This window comes from Bubalus bubalis, chromosome 15 (genome assembly GCF_019923935.1).
Source record: "Bubalus bubalis isolate 160015118507 breed Murrah chromosome 15, NDDB_SH_1, whole genome shotgun sequence".
NCBI classification, from domain to species: Eukaryota; Metazoa; Chordata; class Mammalia; order Artiodactyla; family Bovidae; genus Bubalus; species Bubalus bubalis.
In genome coordinates this window covers 51,006,294-51,025,614 of record NC_059171.1, presented here as the reverse complement: position 1 = coordinate 51,025,614, position 19,321 = coordinate 51,006,294, and the positions used below count along the sequence as shown (strand labels likewise).

The 19,321-nt window shown below is 39.5% G+C and overlaps 1 protein-coding gene across 4 annotated transcripts in view; it reads right to left on the bottom strand.

Moving 5' to 3' along the window:
- The window catches only part of PPP1R42 (protein phosphatase 1 regulatory subunit 42), a 75,633-nt gene that overhangs the window by 31,451 nt on the left and 24,861 nt on the right, over positions 1-19,321 (bottom strand). For 2 of the 4 annotated variants that reach the window (XM_044928720.2, XM_044928718.2), the window contains 2 exons: positions 17,545-17,676; positions 14,928-15,319 (listed from right to left, as the gene is read on the bottom strand). In XM_044928720.2, the coding sequence (XP_044784655.2) occupies positions 15,225-15,319; positions 17,545-17,676 (227 nt within the window). In that variant the 3' untranslated portion in view covers positions 14,928-15,224. Of the gene's footprint in view, positions 1-10,439; positions 10,487-14,927; positions 15,320-17,544; positions 17,677-19,321 lie in introns of those variants that run through there. The other 2 variants (XM_006069526.4, XM_044928719.2) reach the window with 2 other exon arrangements.

Below are 19,321 nucleotides of genomic sequence, written 5' to 3'. Positions count from 1 at the left end.
GGGGCCAGGACTAGGGTAGGCAAATTAGGTGCTCAGGGCTCCTTATATTTTGCACCCTGGCATCTCACAAGCTTCGCCCTAGCCTAGACTGCTCGAGTCTTCTGCTACTCTAGGAGTTCGGGCGAATGCATGTGCGGCACAGTGCAGGCACTTCACTGCTAATAATGACTGGCCAGTTGCCTGCTGAGTTGCCCAACAGGTTCGAAAGGACTGATGTAACAGGACCCGCCACCTCAGGCCACCCCCTTGTCTTGTCTGCTGCCACTCTAAGCAGCCTCTGAATGCTCTGATGACTCTAGTCCTAATTCTTGCAAGACTCCAGTATTTGCAATTACAGTTGAAATGGAGAATAAACATCTTCAAATTTTCAACATTGTATAAATTAGTAACAGGTATCTTTTTAAGTGCTAAGTGTTTTACAGAAAGCACTTTTATTTTCTCATTTAGTCTTTACAAAAACCCTTTGAGGACCTTATAGTTGAGAAAATAAATCTAAGAGAGTTGAAATAAGTTGTCCAAGGTCACACAGTTACTAAGTGGCAGAGACAGGATTCAAGCCAGGCAGATTGACCTTAACACTTGTGCTTTTTGCCATACTATTTTATTTACTATTTGTAGAGATCTTCATTATTTGCAAAACATTTTTTTTGTATCTCTTATCTCAGTAAAGAGCATTAACTTGAATCCCTATTAACAATCCAAATACTATTTTCATTATACATCTTTCTTTGAAATTCTTGCCTAATCTGGTTTTAGAGTGCTATAGATTTTATTTCACTGAGTGTGATTAGGCCTTTTAAAAAGATATTTATTTGGCCGCCTCAGGTCTTAGATGTGGCATGCAGAATCCTTATTTGCAGCATGCGGACTCTTTAAGTTGTAGTGTGTGAGATCTAGTTCCTTGCCAGGGATCAAAGACTGCATTGGGAGTTTGGAGTCTTACCCACGGGACCATCAGGGAAGTCCTAGTGTGATGTAGGTCTCAAAATCATACTTATCTTTGTAAAAAATGTGTCACATAGTTTGTTATCTTTATAATGTAAAATGATCACATATACCAGTGAAGAAAATATATTGTTTTGTTATCTGTATACAGTTGGTGCTTTTTTCACCTTTCAACTATTTCCTTCATTGTTAATTAAGGTATAATTTACAGACTTAAACAGTCCTTTGAGTATATAGTTCAACAGTTTTGATAAAACATTTACAGTCATGTAACTACTACCACAATAAAGATAGGCAACATTTCATCACCCCCTCAAGATTCCCTTGTATTGACCCTTTGTAGTCAACCCCAGGTCCTCAGCAACTATTCATGTTTTCTGTCTCTGCAGTTTAGCCTTTGCCAGTAGGTCATGGAATCATACATTGTGTAGCTTTTTAAGTCTGGTGTCTTTCACTCAGCATAGTGCTTCTGAGGTCTGTGTCATTTCATATATTGCTAGTTCATTTCTTTTTAATGCCGAGTAGTATTCCATTGTATGGGTATACCACAGTTTGTTTATCCATTCCCTGCTGAGGGGCTTTTGGGTTGTTCTCAATTTTTGGTGATTCTTCGTAAGCCATGGAAAACATTAGGGTTCAGATTTTTGTGTGAGTATATGTTTTCATTTCACCTGGGGAAATACTTAGGAGTGGAACTGCTGAGTGTGTTGAGTGTGTGTTTAACTTTATAAGAATATGTCAAACTTTTTTCCAAATTGGCTGAACTGTTCTTTTTGCATCCCCACCAGTAGTGCATGACAGTTCTGGTGGCTCCATATCCTCGTTAGCATTACTTGATTTTTTTTCTTTTTACCTACTGTAATGGACATTTTTAAAGAAAAAATATTGATCCAATATTTACAACATTTTAAAAATCAGATAATACCACAATCTAGATATCTTGCTTGTCAGATAATCTGATTTCCCAAGTTCAACTTGTCTGCCTGGCTGTAGTGTTTTGGAGCCAAGTAGCTACAGTTGCCTTTAGTTGGAAAGCATGCTCTCCAGTTTACCTCAGTCACATTCTCACCTGCTTCCCTTACTTATTTTATCTGCCTTTACTTTAGGGTGTTTTTGAGACCCCCCTGGCAGTGTAATGTTTTTGAGACCCCCTGGCAGTGTAATTAAGAACTGATTTTTGGAGTCAATGACCTAGATTCATGTCCCCAGTTCTGCCTCCTGGGAATCCTGTGACGTTGGGCTCCTCTGACTGGGTTTCTCCAACACTCATTTTCCCTATGTATAAGTTGGGGCTGATAGTACTCTTATCTCAAAGGGTCCTACTGTGTTTTATAATTTGTTTGGGTAATGAAGACAAAGCTTTCAGAATAGATATTTTAAAATGGAAAATAACTAGTACAGTTCTTGTAACTTACATAATTCTTGTTCATAGAGTAAGCCATTGACAGAGTTGAGACTAGACATCACAAAAGCTAGTTTGTTGCTGCTGCTGCTGCTGCTAAGTCGCTTCAGTCATGTCCGACTCCGTGCAACCCCATAGATGGCAGCCTACCAGGCTCCCCCGTCCCTGGGATTCTCCAGGCAAGAACACTGGAGTGGGTTGCCATTTCCTTCTCCAGTGCATGAAAGTGAAAAGTGAAAGGGAAGTTGCTCAGTCATGTCTGACTCTTAGTGACCCCATGGACTGCAGCCCACCAGGCTCCTCCGTCCATGGGATTTTCCAGGCAAGAGTGCTGGAGTGGGGTGCCATTGCCTTCTCCGAAAAGCTAGCTTAGACTATTCTAAAAAAAGTTTTGTTGCTCATTACTATTAATTTATTTTTTCTTTTTTTTTTTTAGGGAGATGGGAGTTCTCCTAATTTCAAAAGAGTTCTTTGAGAACTGCAAACCAAAATCTTAGCATTATACCTATATTACTGATGTATACAGTTATTTTGCATATAAAAGTTAGGCTGAGGTTGGATTTAATATGGCAAAATTAAACGTAGTTAGAGCTTTACAAATGAGTTTATATAAGATCATCCCAGAGTTTCATGACTAAAAGTATTATCTAAGTTTTAAAAAATTCTTCTTGAAGCACATAGGAAATCTGTTGTTACAACTGTTCAAACATAGCATAGCCTTAACAGTGGTAAATTTACTCTTTTTAAAGATCACTTTTTAACTCAAAGAAACCCAAAGCTTTCATTTTTAACTAAAGTTAGTAGGTATTTTATAAATAGTTAAATAACATACAGTGAACATTTCCTATGAATTATAGGTCCCAGGGATTCACATTCCTTAAAGGTGTCTGAACCTAAGGGCATTCTAACCCAGCTAGGAAGTTATTATTTTTACATTAACAGAAGGGATGGATCGACTCTATTGACATTGCTTGAGCTTGAAAGATAGTTAATCAAGTAACAGTTTGCTCTTTTCATTGTACCGTGCTGTGGGTACTGTATTCTCAGTGGATCTTATTTACAATGTATAAATGTATTTAATGCCTATTTTTAAATTACTAAGGCTCAAATACCTCCTAGCCAGCTTGAAAAGAGAGGAAACATCTGTCAGAAAGTATTTACTGTGACAAACAGAAAAAGAGGCAATAATTTGCACATTTTTTGTTCCATACCACATACTATTTTTAATTGAACAGTGAAGGCATTTGTTCAGAATCAGCCTTTAAATAAAAAAAATAGTGTTGAACTAATCTTTAATTAAAGTGTACATTGATAGTATCAAGTTCAGTTTGGGGGTCAACAGCAACGTCAATGAGTCTGACTTTTTCCTCCCTGTAGGGAAAGCAGGCTTGTGTAAATATACATGAGCACAGACGGCATGCATTTATAAAGGAGGTGGAAAACATTCCCCTGTCATTGGACAGATGTTGCTTCACTGTGTTCTACACAGGACACAGGCACAGCTCTCAGTGTGTAAACCTTAAAGGAGTGTGGGGCTTATACTTCTAGAGTTTTGGAAGAAGCCTCTAAAGCTCCTTTCCACCTCTGATCAGGCTCCCCACCTTGAATCTTAAATGTAGACTGTAGGGGACTCTCCTGCTGATACCAGCTCATTAACCCTCCTTCAAGTAATTAAGGGAGGGAGTTGGTTTAATCAACTTTTTGAAACTAAAAATCTGTTCTTAAGAGCTGTGTATTTTAATACTTTACTAACCTTCTAACTTTATTCTCATTGTCTCATGGTGGTGGTATAATTGCTAAATCGTATCCTACTCTTGGGACTCCATGGACTGTCTTGTAGCCTTACACTAAATTAGTAAAATGTTAGCAAGAGGCACACCCTAATAGTCTATTATCAAGAGCTTAATGAAATTCCATAATAGGTTTGGTCACCTTTGATTGAAGGTGATATTAACTGGTGATATTTCTGTTTAATAAGACTTAAATCATTTGTGATAACCAAATCAATGTTTTGGCATGCCCTCAGTGAAAATGTGCCCTGAGGAGATAAAAGATATTTAAAAGAAACTATTGGGGCTTCCCTGGTGGCTCAGGGGTAAAGAATCCACCTGCCAATGCAGGAGACATGGCTTTGATTTCTGATCCTGGAGGATCCCACCTGCCGTGGAGCAACTAAGCCCGTGTGCCACAACTATTGAGCCTGTGCTGGACAGCCTGGGAGCCACACCTACTGAAGCTTGTGCACCCTACAGCCTGTGCTCCACAACAAGAGAAGCCACCACAGTGAGAGGCCCGCACACTGTGACTAGAAAGTGGCCCCCATTCTCCTTAACTAGAGAAAAGTCCACATAGTGATGAAGACCCAGCACTGCTGCTGCGTCGTTTCAGTCGTGTCCGACTCTGTGCGACCCCATAGACAGCAGCCCACCAGGCATCCCCGTCCCTGGGATTCTCCAGGCAAGAACACTGGAGTGGGTTGCCATTTCCTTCTCCAATGCAAGAAAGTGAAAAGTGAAAATGAAGTCACTCAGTCGTGTCTGACTCTTCACGACCCCATGGACTACAGCCCACCAGGCTCCTCTGTCCATGGGATTTTCCAGGCAAGAGTACTGGAGTGGGGTGCCATCGCCTTCTCTGGAAGACCCAGCACAGCCAAACATAAATAAATGAAAATTAAAAATGAAAATGTTTATGTAATGCTTTTTCACAAAATAAAACTTAAGAATCAGGATTGAACATAATCAGTTTCATTGACAGTGGCAAAAGCAGGACAATATATTCTTCTCACAGGAACCCCTCTATGCTGGTGGTTTCTTTAGGGTAGCCTATCTCAACAGTACTTAGTATTGGTAGTTGAAAATGCATTTAGCTTGTGTTTAGCGTTCCTAGTTAGGAACTAGGATTTGTCAGTGCGGTCCTAGTGACCAGAGCTTTGTTTGGGGCTGCAGAATATGTAGTACGTGCCACAGCTCACAACTGATCTAACAGTATGTGTGGCAACGTACAGATTTACCAATATTGTTTTCTGAGGCTGTGTCTGTTTTTATTGTTTTCTTTTCCACCTTGATGATACACTAGCAAGACCTTTCAAAATGCTTGGCAAAGAAACAAAATGCAAGAACACTGTTGTGGAATTGACGTTGAGTTATGTAAATCTTTAAGAAACTCTTGGGGTGCTATGAACAAACTTGCTACAGTTTTGACGGCAATGGACATAATCAGGTATGGCAAATTCACACATAACTTCTGTTTTGTGTGTGTGTGAATGGAGAGGAAGCAAGATCCAAACTAGGACTCCTTACTTATCCTATCTCCTCTCCCCAGATGAAGCATTTTCCAGACTTACAGGACTCTCTCCCCCTTAGGCCCCTCTCGACAAGCCTAAGCCACTCTTCAGGGAATGGGGGTAGCAGCACTGTTGTTCATGGGTCTTCTTCAGGTGGGCTGCATCACGGAGTGCTGAGTCACCATCCCTTGATTGGACCCTTCAGAGAGTGTCTCATGACAAACCCATGTGACCCTCATCAAGCAGTTCTGGAAAAAGGAAATCCATTCCAAAGTACATCTACTGGCTCTGATTACTTTCTTAATGGAATTTGCTATTGCCCTTTATTATAACATAGTGACTACTATGTTATGGGGCTTCCCTGGTGGCTTAGTGGTAGAGAATCAGCCTGCTAATACTGGAGACATGGGTTCGATCCTTAGGTTGGGAACATCCCCTGGAGAAGGAAATGGCAAACCACTCCAGTATTCTTGCCTGGGAAATCCCATAGATAGAGGAGCCTGGCAGACTACAGTCCATAGGGTCCCAAAGAGTGGGACACAACTTAATGACTAAACAACAACAATTATACATTCTATGCACTATAAAAACCTTTCAACAATGGACTAAAAATAAAAAACAAATACAAAGCAAAGCCAGACACTTGCTTCTCTCCACTGTTAACATGAGGGCAGACACACTGAAACCATAATCACAGAAAACTAGTCAATCTGATCACACGGACCACAGCCTTGTCTAACTCAATGAAACTAAGCCATGCTGTGTGGGGCCACCCAAGACAGGAGGGTCATGGTGGAGAGGTCTGACAGAATGTGGTCCCCTGGAGAAGGGAATGGCAAACCACTTGAATATTCTTGGTTTGAGAACCCCATGAACAGTATGAAAAGGCAAAATGATAGGATACTGAAAGAGGAACTCCCCAGGTCGGTAGGTGCCCATTATGCTACTGGAGATCAGTGGAGAAATAACTCCAGAAAGAATGAAGAGATGGAGCTAAAGTAAAAACAATACCCCGTTGTGGATGTGACTGGTGATAGAAGCAAGGTCTGATGCTGTAAAGAGCAATATTGCATAGGAACCTGGAATATTAGGTCCATGAATCAAGGCAAATTGGAAGTGGTCAAACAGGAGATGGCAAGAGGTGAACGTCGACATTCTAGGAATCAGCGAACTAAAATGGATGGGAATGGGTGAATTTAACTCAGATGACCATTATATCTACTACTGTGGGCAGGAATCCCTTAGAAGAAATGGAGTAGCATCATGGTCAACAAAAGAGTCTGAAATGCAGTACTTGGATGCAATCTCAAAAACAACAGAATGATCTCTGTTCATTTCCAAGGCAAACCATTTAATATCACGGTGATCCAAGCCTATGCCCCAACCAGTAACGCTGAAGAAGCTGAAGTTGAACGGTTCTATGACGACCTACAAGACCTTTTAGAACTCACACCCAAAAAAGATGTCCTTTTCATTATAGGGGACTGGAATGCAAAAGTAGGAAGTCAAGAAACACCTGGGTAACAGGCAAATTTGGCCTTGGAATACGGAGTGAAGCAGGGCAAAGACTAATAGAGTTTTGCAAAGAGAATGCACTGGTCATAGCAAACACTCTCTTCCAATAACACAAGAGAAGACTCTACACATGGACATCACCAGATGGTCAACACTGAAATCAGACTGATTATATTCTTTGCAGCCAAAAATGGAGAAGCTCTATACAGTCAGCAAAAACAAGACCAGGAGCTGACTGTGGCTCAGATCATGAACTCCTTATTGCCAAATTCAGATTTAAATTGAAGAAAATAGGGAAAACCACTAGACCATTCAGTATGACCTAAATCAAATCCCGTATGATTATACAGTGGAAGTGAGAAATAGATTTAAGGAACTAGATCTGATATACAGAGTGCCTGATGAACTATGGACGGAGGTTTGTGACCTTGTACAGGAGACAGGGATCAAGGCCATCCCTATGGAAAAGAAATGCAAAAAAGCAAAATGGCTGTCTGGGGAGGCCTTACAAATAGCTGAGAAAAGAAGAGAAGCGAAAAGCAAAGGTGAAAAGGAAAGATATAAACATCTGAATGCAGAGTTCCAAACAATAGCAAGGCGAGATAAGAAAACCTTCCTCAGCGATCAGTGCAAAGAAATAGAGGAAAACAACAGAATGGGAAAGACTAGAGATCTCTTCAAGAAAATCAGAGATACCAAGGGAACATTTCATGCAAAGATGGGCTCGATAAAGGACAGAAATGGTATGGACCTAACAGAAGCAGAAGATATTAAGAAGAGGTGGCAAGAATACACAGAAGAACTGTACAAAAAGATCTTCACGACCCAGATAATCACGATGGTGTGATCACTGACCTAGACCCAGACATCCTGGAATGTGAAGTCAAGTGGGCCTTAGAAAGCATCACTACAAACAAAGCTAGTGGAGGTGATGGCATTCCAGTTGAGCTATATCAAATCCTGAAAGATGATGCTGTGAAAGTGCTGCACTCCATATGCCAGCAAATTTGGAAAACTCTGCAGTGGCCACAGGACTGGAAAAGGTCAGTTTTCATTCCAATCCCAAAGAAAGGCAATGCCAAAGAATGCTCAAACTACCGCACCATTGCACTCATCTCACATGCTAGTAAAGTAATGCTCAAAATTCTCCAAGCCAGGCTTCAGCAATACGTGAACCGTGAACTTCCCGATGTTCAAGCTGGTTTTAGAAAAGGCAGAGGAACCAGAGGTCAAATTGCCAACATCCACTGGATCGTCAAAAAAGCAAGAGAGTTCCAGAAAACCATCTATTTCTGCTTTATTGACTATGCCAAAGCCTTTGACTGTGTGGATCACAATCAACTGTGGAAAATTCTGAAAGAGATGGGAATACCAGACCACCTGACCTGCCTTTTGAGAAATCTGTATGCAGGTCAGGAAGCAACAGTTAGAACTGGACTTGGAACAACAGACTGGTTCCAAATAGGAAAAGGAGTTCATCAAGGCTGTATATTGTCACCCTGCTTCTTTAACTTATATGCAGGGTACATCATGAGAAACGCTGGACTGGAAGAAGCACAAGCTGGAATCAGGATTGCCGGGAGAAATATCAATAACCTCAGATATGTAGATGACACCACCCTTATGGCAGAAAGTGAAGAGGAACTAAAAAGCCTGTTGATGAAGGTGAAAGAGGAGAGTGAAAAAGTTGGCTTAAAACTTAACATTCAGAAAACGAAGATCATGGCATCTGGTCCCATCACTTCATGGGAAATAGATGGGGAAACAGTGGAAACAGTGTCAGACTTTATTTTTTGGGGCTCCAAAATCACTGCAGATGGTGACTGCAGCCATGAAATTAAAAGATGCTTACTCCTTGGAAGAAAAGTTATGACCAACCTCGATAGCATAATGAAAAGCAGAGATATTACTTTGCCAACAAAGGTCCATCTAGTCAAGGCTATGGTTTTTCCTGTGGTCATGTATGGATGTGAGAGTTGGACTGTGAAGAAGGCTGAGCACCGAAGAATTGATGCTTTTGAACTGTGGTGTTGGAGAAGACTCTTGAGAGTCCCTTGGACTGCAAGGAGATGCAACCAGTCCATTCTGAAGGAGATCAGCCCTCGGATTTCTTTGGAAGGACTGATGCTAAAGCTGAAACTCCAATACTTTGGCCACCTCATGCGAAGAGTTGACTCATTGGAAAAGACTCTGATGCTGGGAGGGATTGGGGTCAGGAGGAGAAGGGGACGACAGAGGATGAGATGGCTGGATGGCATCACTGACTTGATGGACACGAGTCTGAGTGAACTCTGGGAGTTGGTGATGGACAGGGAGGCCTGGCGTGCTGCAATTCCTGGGGTCGCAAAGAATCGGACACGACTGAGCAACTGAACTGAACTGAAATTATGTATATGCCCCCTGGGAAGCCCCTGTGTATATTCAAAGTTTAGAATTAGTGGTAAAGAACCCGCCTACCAATGCAGGAGACCTAAGAAATGCGAATTTGATCCCTGGGTCAGGAAGATCCCCTGGAGGGCTTGGCAACCCACTCCAGTATTCTTGCCTGGAGAATCTCATGGACAGAGGAGCCTGAAGGGCTGAAGTCCATGTTGTCGAAAAGTGTCGGACATGACTGAAGGGCCTTAGCACGCACGTGAGGTTAGAATAGTGATTCTTAAACTATTTTTTAGATCATATATCTCTTTGAGAATCTGATGAAACTTTTAATGCATCCTTCAGGGACCCCAAATTAAGAACGTTTGGATTGTAGAAGTGGTGAAACTAGCCTATCCCTGTTGTGCTGTGGCTTCCCCTTCCTTTCCACCACCAGATGCCCTCTACTCATCAATGGGCTGTCATTACCATCTCAGTCTCGGGCTCCTTTGCTGTTATCCCTGCTCATTCAGACATCTTTACCTGCTGCTTTGGGGACTTGCCTGAGTCACCTGCCTTATTCCAGTTGACATATCTCGTCTGTGAGTCCCAGCTCTTCCTGAACCACTGCAACTTAATGACTGTTTTGGCAGGTGAACAGTGAATTTTTTTTTTTTTTTTTTGGTGCTTGGTCAAGAAGAACTGAGAACAGAGAACTAGAAGATGGATGGAGGACCTTTCTTCCTCTGTGTTGTTGACAGTGAGGGTGTCCCATCCTTCCCGCCAAAACATAAATCACACAGAAGTATTTGAAAGAACCTACCCCATGTCATCAATAATTTTAGAGTTATCTTCTTGGGAGCTTTCTGGAGCTGCATTTCCATTTGCAAGAAATCTCTGTATATCAGAGAAAAAAACTAATTTTGGCTTACCCACCTGTGGGTAATAAACGGGAACTATGTGATGCATTGTTTCAAAGTTACCTGTAGCATACAAAGAATTAAAAGCATTCTGCTTTGAAACTAATAACTAAATTGTAAACATGACATAGAACAGCATTAGACTATATTTTGAGAAATGGAATTAAATATGACTAAATAGTTTCATAGCAAAACCAATAAAAAGTTAATGTCCAAGATAAAATATGACAGATTTTCATACATGAGAACCCACACAGGAAAGTTCATGGTCAACTCTCATAGACAAAATGGGTATACCAACATTAATTAATATTAACTACCCTTGCGTTTTGCTGTTATGTGTTTATTTTTTCAGTGTGTTTAACCTTTAGGGAGTAGATTAGTCAATTACAGTTTTTGTAATCTGTTCATACCTTATTTCCACACTTAACATCATTTCCCTGTTTATAGATCCTCGTAACTTTCTAGCAATGATTTTTCTTTTAAGTAGAAACTGCCTTAATCAACTCTAATTCTCAGAGCTTAGCATAATCTTGGGCATATCCACAGTGCTCAACAAGTGTTTATTAAATGAAAAAATGAATGTTTCCATCAAAACACTACAAAAGTAAATGCTGAAAGTTATTAAGATATTTTGAACTTCGTTAAAGTATTTGACTACTTCTGATTTTGAGACTGTATTTAGGACAAGATTTTTTATTGTAAGATCCTTGAAGTTTAAAGACATAATCCCTGTAATTTTATTATTATAGAGCTCCAAATTTACAGGGCTACCAAAAATATGTCAAAGGTCAGGAAATTTAAAAATGACCATCTTCCTAAGAATTCCTCTTCACTTACAATGTATTTGGTTGTGCAGAGGTATCTTGAAATGGTTCATATTAACTCTTCTAAAGTCCTGAAGGTATACTGTAGATTTTCAAAAGCACAGTATATCTTCTAGACTTTAATTCACGCTTTCCATTTCTTCTGAGCAGCAATGACAGAGAGACTTTACATAAAGACCATAGTGCAAGCTATTGGCCAGGTGAATAGTTACTCTGTGTTACATGCATGTGTCTAGGGAGGTCACCGGTTGTAAGCCTGGGAGGCTCAGGAACTGTACCATTTGTTTGCAAAGGGTTCACAGAAGCATGTAGGTGACAAGAAAGAAGGATATCTACAAATGGCCAAGAGAAAATACCTAAGTACTCCTGAGGAAAGGGCTTCTCTGGTGGCTCAGCAGTAAAGAATTCACCTGCAGTGCAGGAGCCACAAGATGTTCAATGTATAATCTCTGGGTCAGGAAGATCCCCTGGAGGAGGGCATGGCAACCCACTCTAGTATTCTTGCCTGGAGAACCCTACGGACTGAGGAACCTGGCAGGCTATAGTCCACATGGTAACAAAGAGTTGGACTTAGCACATGCCTGAGGCAAACTCAGATAATTTCTATTGCAGGTAGTCAGCTTTCAATTTAAATTTAATTTAGTTGACCTTACAGTCTATTTTTCAATAGAGTAAATAATATAATTTATTTGAATACTTATAAAATTTCGAAGTTCTTTCATAATATAGTCTCATTTTTCTCCCTAGTTTCTTTGTATTTGCAAAAATTATATGTTTACATATCATGTATTTATACATTTGCAGATTTTTCTAAATTCCTGCCAAACCGAAGTGAATTTCTAAGTAGGGCAGACATTATTGTCCTTATGTCCAAGCATGAGTTGTCCACCGGTCATCAATACAGTAATCACTAGAAACCAAAGCTCTTTGATAAAATCAGATAACTTTGAGTAATTACTGGGCTTCCCTGGTGTCTCAGATGGTAAAGAATCTGCCTGCAATGCGGGAGACCCAGGTTCAGTTCCTGGGTTGGGAAGATTCCCCTGGAGAAGGGCATGGCAACCCACTCCAGTATTCTTGCCTGGAGAGGAGCCTGGCAGGCTACAGTCCATGGGATTGCAAAGAGTTGGACATGACTGACCAACTAACATTTTTACCTTCACTTTCTGCTATCTTTGTGACCTTAGACTAGTTATCTCATCTTTCTAAAACTCAGCTTTCTCAGCTGCAAAATGGATATAATTTTTCCCACAAGGTAAAATGATTAAAGCAGTAATGCCTTTAAATATCTAAAATGATTGGCATGATAATATTGGTTCTTTTTTCTTCCTTTGCCCCTCTTTTTGGCTTCCTAGACTGGAGTGCTTTCCATTTTAAATTATTAATGGTTATCATGATAGCAACTACAATAAGGTATGAAATGACGCTTCTGTACTTTGTAGCATTCCATATGGCTTTTCAAAAAAAAAATTGTGGTAAGAACACTTAACATGGAATCTACCCTGTTACTGTTTTAAATGTACAATAAATACATTATTGTTGACTTTAGGTACAACTTTGTGGGCTTCCCAGGTGGTGCTAGTGGTAAAGAACTGCTTGCCAGTGCAGTATACATAAGAGACATGGGTTTGATCTCTGGGCCGGGAAAATCCCCTGGAGAAGGGGATGGCAACCCACTCCACTGTTTTTGCCTGGAGAATCCCTTGGACAAAGGAGCCTGGTGGGCTATGGTCCATAGGGTTGCAAAGAGTCACACATGACTGAAGTGACTTAGCATGCATGTGCAACTTTGTACAGCATATCTCTAGAGCTTATTCATTTTGCTTAACTGAAACTTTATATCCACTGATTAGTAACTCCCCATTACCCTCCCACCCACAGCCCTGGGCAGCCACCATTCTATTCTTTGATTTTATGAAATAGACTATTTTAGATACCTCATATATGTGGAATTATGGAGTATTTGTCTTTCTGGAACTGGCTTATTTCATTTAGCATAATATCCTCAAGGTTCATCCACATTGTTTCATATTACAGAATTTCTCTCTTTTTTTTAAGGCTGAATAGTACTCAGTTGTTTGTATATACCTTATTTTCTTTATCCATTCATTCGTCAGTGGACATTTAGGTCTCTACATCTTGGCTATTATGAATAGTAATAGCCAACTGCAATGAACATAGGAGTGTTAACATCTCTTCAAGATCCTGATTTCAGTTCTTTTGGGTAAATACTCAGAAGTGGGATTGCTGGATCATACGGTCGTTCTATTTCTAAATCTTGAGGCATTGCCATACTTTTTTTCACGCTGGTCGCACCATTTTGCATCCCCACTGACAGCATGCAAGGTTTCCACTTTTATCCACATCCTCACCTATATTTGTTGTTGTTTTGTCATATGATAATAGTTTTTCTGACAGGTGTGAGGAAATACCTCATTGTGATTTTGATTTGCCTTTCCTGGTTAGTGACATTGAACATTTAAAAAATATACCCATTGGCCATTTGTAGGTTTTCTTTGGAAATATGTCTGTTGGAAATGCTGTTGGGAAAATGGAATCAATTAACTTGCTCAACAAAGGGTTGCCACAAACCTTCTATTTGTATAAAATGTAGTATCAGGGAAGTGCAGTAAAGTGCAATCAAAAAATGTGTGCCTGAAATTATTTATTTATTTATTGAGATGTAGTTGATGCATAATATCTTGTTAGCTTCAGGAGTGTTACATAGTTATTTGACATTTGTATCATTGTAAAATGATGATCACCATATGCCTAGAAGCTCCAGTACTTTGGCTGCCTGATGGGAAGAGCCAACTCATTGGAAAAGACCCTGTTGCTGAGAAATAGAGGGCAGGAGGAGCAGGGGGCAACAGAGGATGCGATGGTTGGATGGCATCACCGACTCAATGGGTATGAGTTTGCACAAACTCTGGGAGATAGTGAAGGGCAGGGAAGCTGGGTGTGCTTCAGTCCATGGGGTCACAAAGAGTTGGATACAACTTAGTGACTGAACAGCAACAACAAATAAGCCTAGTAACCATATGTCCTCATCCAAAGTTATTGTAATATTGTTGAGCATATTCTTTGTGCTGTATGTTTTGTCCCTGTGGCTTATTCATTTTATAACCGGAGGTTTACCTTTTAATCCCCTTCACCTGTTCATCGCACTCCTCCTGGCAACCACTCTTCTGTATGAGTCTGTTTTCATTGCCTTGTTTTTTAGATTCCACATATGAGATCATTCAGTGTTGGCCTTTCTCTTTTTGACTTATTTTACTTGGCATAATACCCTCTATATCCACCTATGTTGTCACAAGTGGTAAGATACTATTCATATTGTTAATGGCTGAGTAATATTCCATTGTATATATCGCGTCTTCTTCATCCATTCTTCCATACCCAGTAGTGAAGCTACTGGATCACATGATCACATGATCCATTCTATTTTTAATTTTTGAGGCACCTCCATACTGTTTACCATGGTGGTTGCACCAATTTACAGTCCTACAAACAGTGCACCAGGGTTCCCTTTTCTGCACATCCTTGCCAACACTTGTAATTTGCCTTTTTGATAATTGCCATTCTGACAGGTGTAAGGTGATATCTCATTGTGGTTTTGATTTGCATTTCTCTGATGATTAGTGATGCTGAGCATCTTTTTATTTCTCTGTTGACTGTATGTCTTCTTTGGGAAAAATGTCTATTCAGGTCCTCTGCTCATTGTTTCATTGGGTTATTTGTTTTTCTGATACTAAGTTGTGTGAATTCTTTATGTATTTTGGATATTAACCCCTTATACATCCTGTCGTTTGTAGATTTCTTCTCTCATTCACTAGGCTGTCTTTTCACCAGGTTGGTAAGTCTCCTTCACTTTGTAAAATCATTAGGCTGTCTTTTCACCAGGTTGGTAGTCTCCTTCACTTTGTAAAATCACTAGACTGTCTTCTCGTAGTCTCCTTCACTTTGTAAAATCACTAGACTGTCTTCTCACCAGGTTGGTAGTCTCCTTCACTTTGTAAAAGCTTTTGAGTTTGGTGTAATCCCATTTGTTTGTTTTTGTTTCCCTTGCCTGAGGAGACAGATTCAAAAAAATATTCATTGCCTATATTGTCTTCTAGGAATTTTGTGGTGTCAGCTCTTACATGGAGTAAACCTTAACCCATTTTGAGTGTATTTTTGTGCATGGTGTGAAAAACTGGTCCAGTTTGATTCTTTCGCATGTAGCTGTCTAGTTTTCCTCACACCATTCAATGAAGAGGCTGTCTTTTCCCCACTGCATATTCTTGCCTTCTTTGTTGTAAATTAATTGGCTGTATAGTCGTGAGTTTATTTCTGGTCTCTCTATTCTGTTCCATTGATCTATGTGTCTTATTTTTGTGCCAGTACCATGCTGTTTTGATTACTGTTGTTGAGTAACCAAGTCATGTTCAACTCTTTATGACTCCATGGACTGCAGCATACCAGGCTTCCCTGTCCTTCACAATCTCCCAGAGTGTGCTCAAACTCATGTCCACTGAGTCAGTGATGCCATCCAACCATCTTATCCTCTGCTGTCCTCTTCTCCTCTTGCCTTCAATCTGTCCCAGCATCAGGGTCTTTCCCAATGAGTCAGTGAATATTCAGGACTGATTTCCTTTAGGATTGACTGGTTTGATCTCCCTGATTACTGTAGCTTTGTAGTATACAGCTGACCCTTGAATGACACAAGTGTGAATTCCTCAGGTCCACTTTTACATGGATTTTTTTTTTTATAGTATATACTACAGTATTACATGATCTGAGGTTGGTTGAATCCTCAGATGTGGAACCAAAGATATGGAGGCCTGACTGTAAAATCACATCCAGATTTTCGAGATTGGGGAGGGTCACTGCCCCTAACCTCCTCATTGCTCAGGGTTCAACTGTAGCTTGAAAACAGAGAGCATTATCCCTCCAGTTTTATTGATCCTTCTCAACATTGCTTTGGTTGTACTTTGGCATCTTTGAGGTAATACTGAAAACAGGTAAATCCTTACCCTGAGTCTAGTTTTGCCCTTCACAGCCAACCACGTATAAGCAGAGAGGGGGAAATGCCTCTTGTCCATTTTATAAGTTTCAAATCTTGAGAAATTCATATTGCCAATACAGTATCATCACTCATGTGAGATAAAAGTAACAGTTCATGTTCAGTGGATACAATATGGCAAAATCATCAGAGCTTTCCACCTCCTTCTCTTCACCTCAACCTCCTTGTCCTAGAGTGATAGAACTCCTAGGATATGCTGTCTATGCATAAAGCCACACTACACTGTTTTAGTTCCTCTTTCCCTGTTCGCCTGGTCTCACTTCTTCCCATGTCTCCATCCCGTTAGCTATGGAACTAGAAAATGAACATGGAACAGAGGAAGTGGCTCATTCCAATATTGTTGACTACAGAATTGGTGAAGAGTGAATTCTAGGATACTCCCCAATATGGTAAAAATGATTATTACACATTACACTTAGCTACAGTTAGTTTCATTAGTTAGGCTATACTCGGGAGGTTGCCATATCCTTGTAACACCACCTTAGGCATATTATAATCAAAATATTCAAATGATAGGGTATGTACTTAAGAAAGGGGACAGGCCACCAAGTATAGGCCACATATATGACTGTGATACATCTTTATTTTTTATCCTGATGAAAATGTGATTTTTGTGCTGTTACTAAATGAATATACTTGTGACTTCAGTTTCACAAGTTATATAGCTGATTGTTGTTTCACCATTTAGATAACTAGTATTATGCACTTTAAAAAAAATTTGACTGCACGGGGTCTTCGTTGCACCAACCACATGGACTGTTCCTTGCGGCATGGGCTCAGTAGTTGTGGCACGCAGGCTTCTCTAGTTGCCATGTGTGGGCTTAGTTGCAGTACATGAGATCTTAGTTCCCTTAGGGCCCAGGGGTGGAATCTGGGCCCCCTGCCTTGGCAGCGTGGAGTCTTATCCACTGGACCACCAGGGAGGTCCCCATGCACTTTTGCCAGATATAAAATTATACATTTTCCCTGCCCTCATGGCTCTCTGTTTATATAGCCAACATAATTATAACTCAGTATGAACTAAACATAGCTTTTTTGGATAGTAGCTACCATTTTTATATATAAACATTATAGGAAATTTTTTCTAGAAATTGTAATCAAGTTAAGAAAAAAAGCCCATTAGAAAATGAAACAAACCCTCCTAATTTTTGGCATTTTGTTGTTGTTGTTGAGTATAATATTCCTTTTGCTGGTAGGAGTGACTGACTAATGAATGATGGCCTACTTACTGTTGCATGAGTTATGTGTATCCTCATTCTTACTGTTCTTTTTCTTGCTGGTTTTCTTGGCATCTTTGGATGCTTTCCAATTCATTAGGAATTGTCTTTCCATGTTTTTAATTTCTTTTCCATCAAGGAATTCTAGAGAAAAACAATATATATGTTTAAAGTGTAATATATACATGTTACAAATGCTATCTATCAGTACAACATAAATATTACTATATAATGCATAAATATTATAATACATATACAATATATATACCACTGGTTTAGGGCACATGAACTTAAGTTACACTCTAGACCGAAATAAATTTATTTTTAAAATACCTTATTTATACAACTTCTTGTATTTGTACAACTTCTGTTGAGCTTTTATTTTTTCTGATTTCAAAAAGAATATGTGCTTTTTATAAACAACTGAAACGTGATGGTAAAAACATAAAATGACTCCGTAATTACTATCCATATCTCTCCTTTCCATGACTAACAAAGAGAATCACTATAAACAATTAGATGTCTGGTTGCCCTTCTTGAAGCATAAGTTACATTGTTATTTTACAAAACAAAAATGTCATACTTAACAAAAATTAAGTATTTAATAATTTTATGGTTATTCATAGAAAAAGAAAAGTATATTTTATGTTAATGTCAATAAGAAGTTTTATATATGTAACATGGTATTTTTAAAGTACATACATTAAGATATAGGAAATAATAGGAATAATACACATAGCTGGCTTCTTTATTCTACGAATTGAGATTTCAGTTATTTTAACGTTTTGTTCCTTTTAAAAAGTTTTGAAAATTGAGCATATTCAGTTACATAAATAATTTTTGTATGTTGTATGTATGATATTTGGAAAATTTAAAGAAATGGAAAAAAGCAAAACATTGCCTGTATTTCACAACCCGAAATAATCACTGAAAACCACTGATAATACTTTAGTATATTTTTTAGCATTGGTTTGTTTCCTAGGTATGTACCATGTATATATGTGTATATTATATAGAAATGGAACTCTCTATATAGTATTAACATCCTACTTTTTTAATATTATATTGTGAACATTTTATCATGTCTTTCTTTAAAGACAATTTTTAATGAATGATAATATTCTAAATATAAATATACAAGTAATTTACTTTAAAAATATACCTAATATACATGATCGTTCTTCCTGTGTGTTCTCTGTTTCCTACTCTTGGCTGATGGGCTAAAGGGTAGGCAGGGTGTGATCCTCCCATATGTGTTTTTTGAAAAATCGTTTTGGATACTTTTGATATGCCTCCTGTCAACCCCTCCTTCCCTCAAAAGAACCGCTGTACTAGCGTTGTGATTAACCAAGGTTTACTACAGCCATGAGCTTTGAAATGGTTTTGCCATATGTTAGTTTTTATGGGGTCGCAAAGAGTCAGACACGACTGAGCAACTGAACTGAACTGACTGAACTGATGCCCAAGTACAGCATGTCAGGTGGCGCTAGTGGTAAAGAAAGTGAAAGTGAAAGTTGCTCAGTTGAGTCCAGTGCGACCCCATGGACTGTGTAGTCCCTGGAATTCTCCAGGCCAGAATATTGGAGTGGGTAACCTTTCCCTTCTCCAGGGGATCTTCCTAACCCAAGGATCCAACCCAGGTCTCCCGCATTGCAGGTGGATTCTTTACCAGCTGAGCCACAAGGGAAGCCCGAGAATACTGTAAAGAACCCACCTGCAAATACAGGAGATGTAAGAGACATGGGTTTGATCCCTGGGTCAGGAAGATACTCTGGAGGAGGGCATGGAA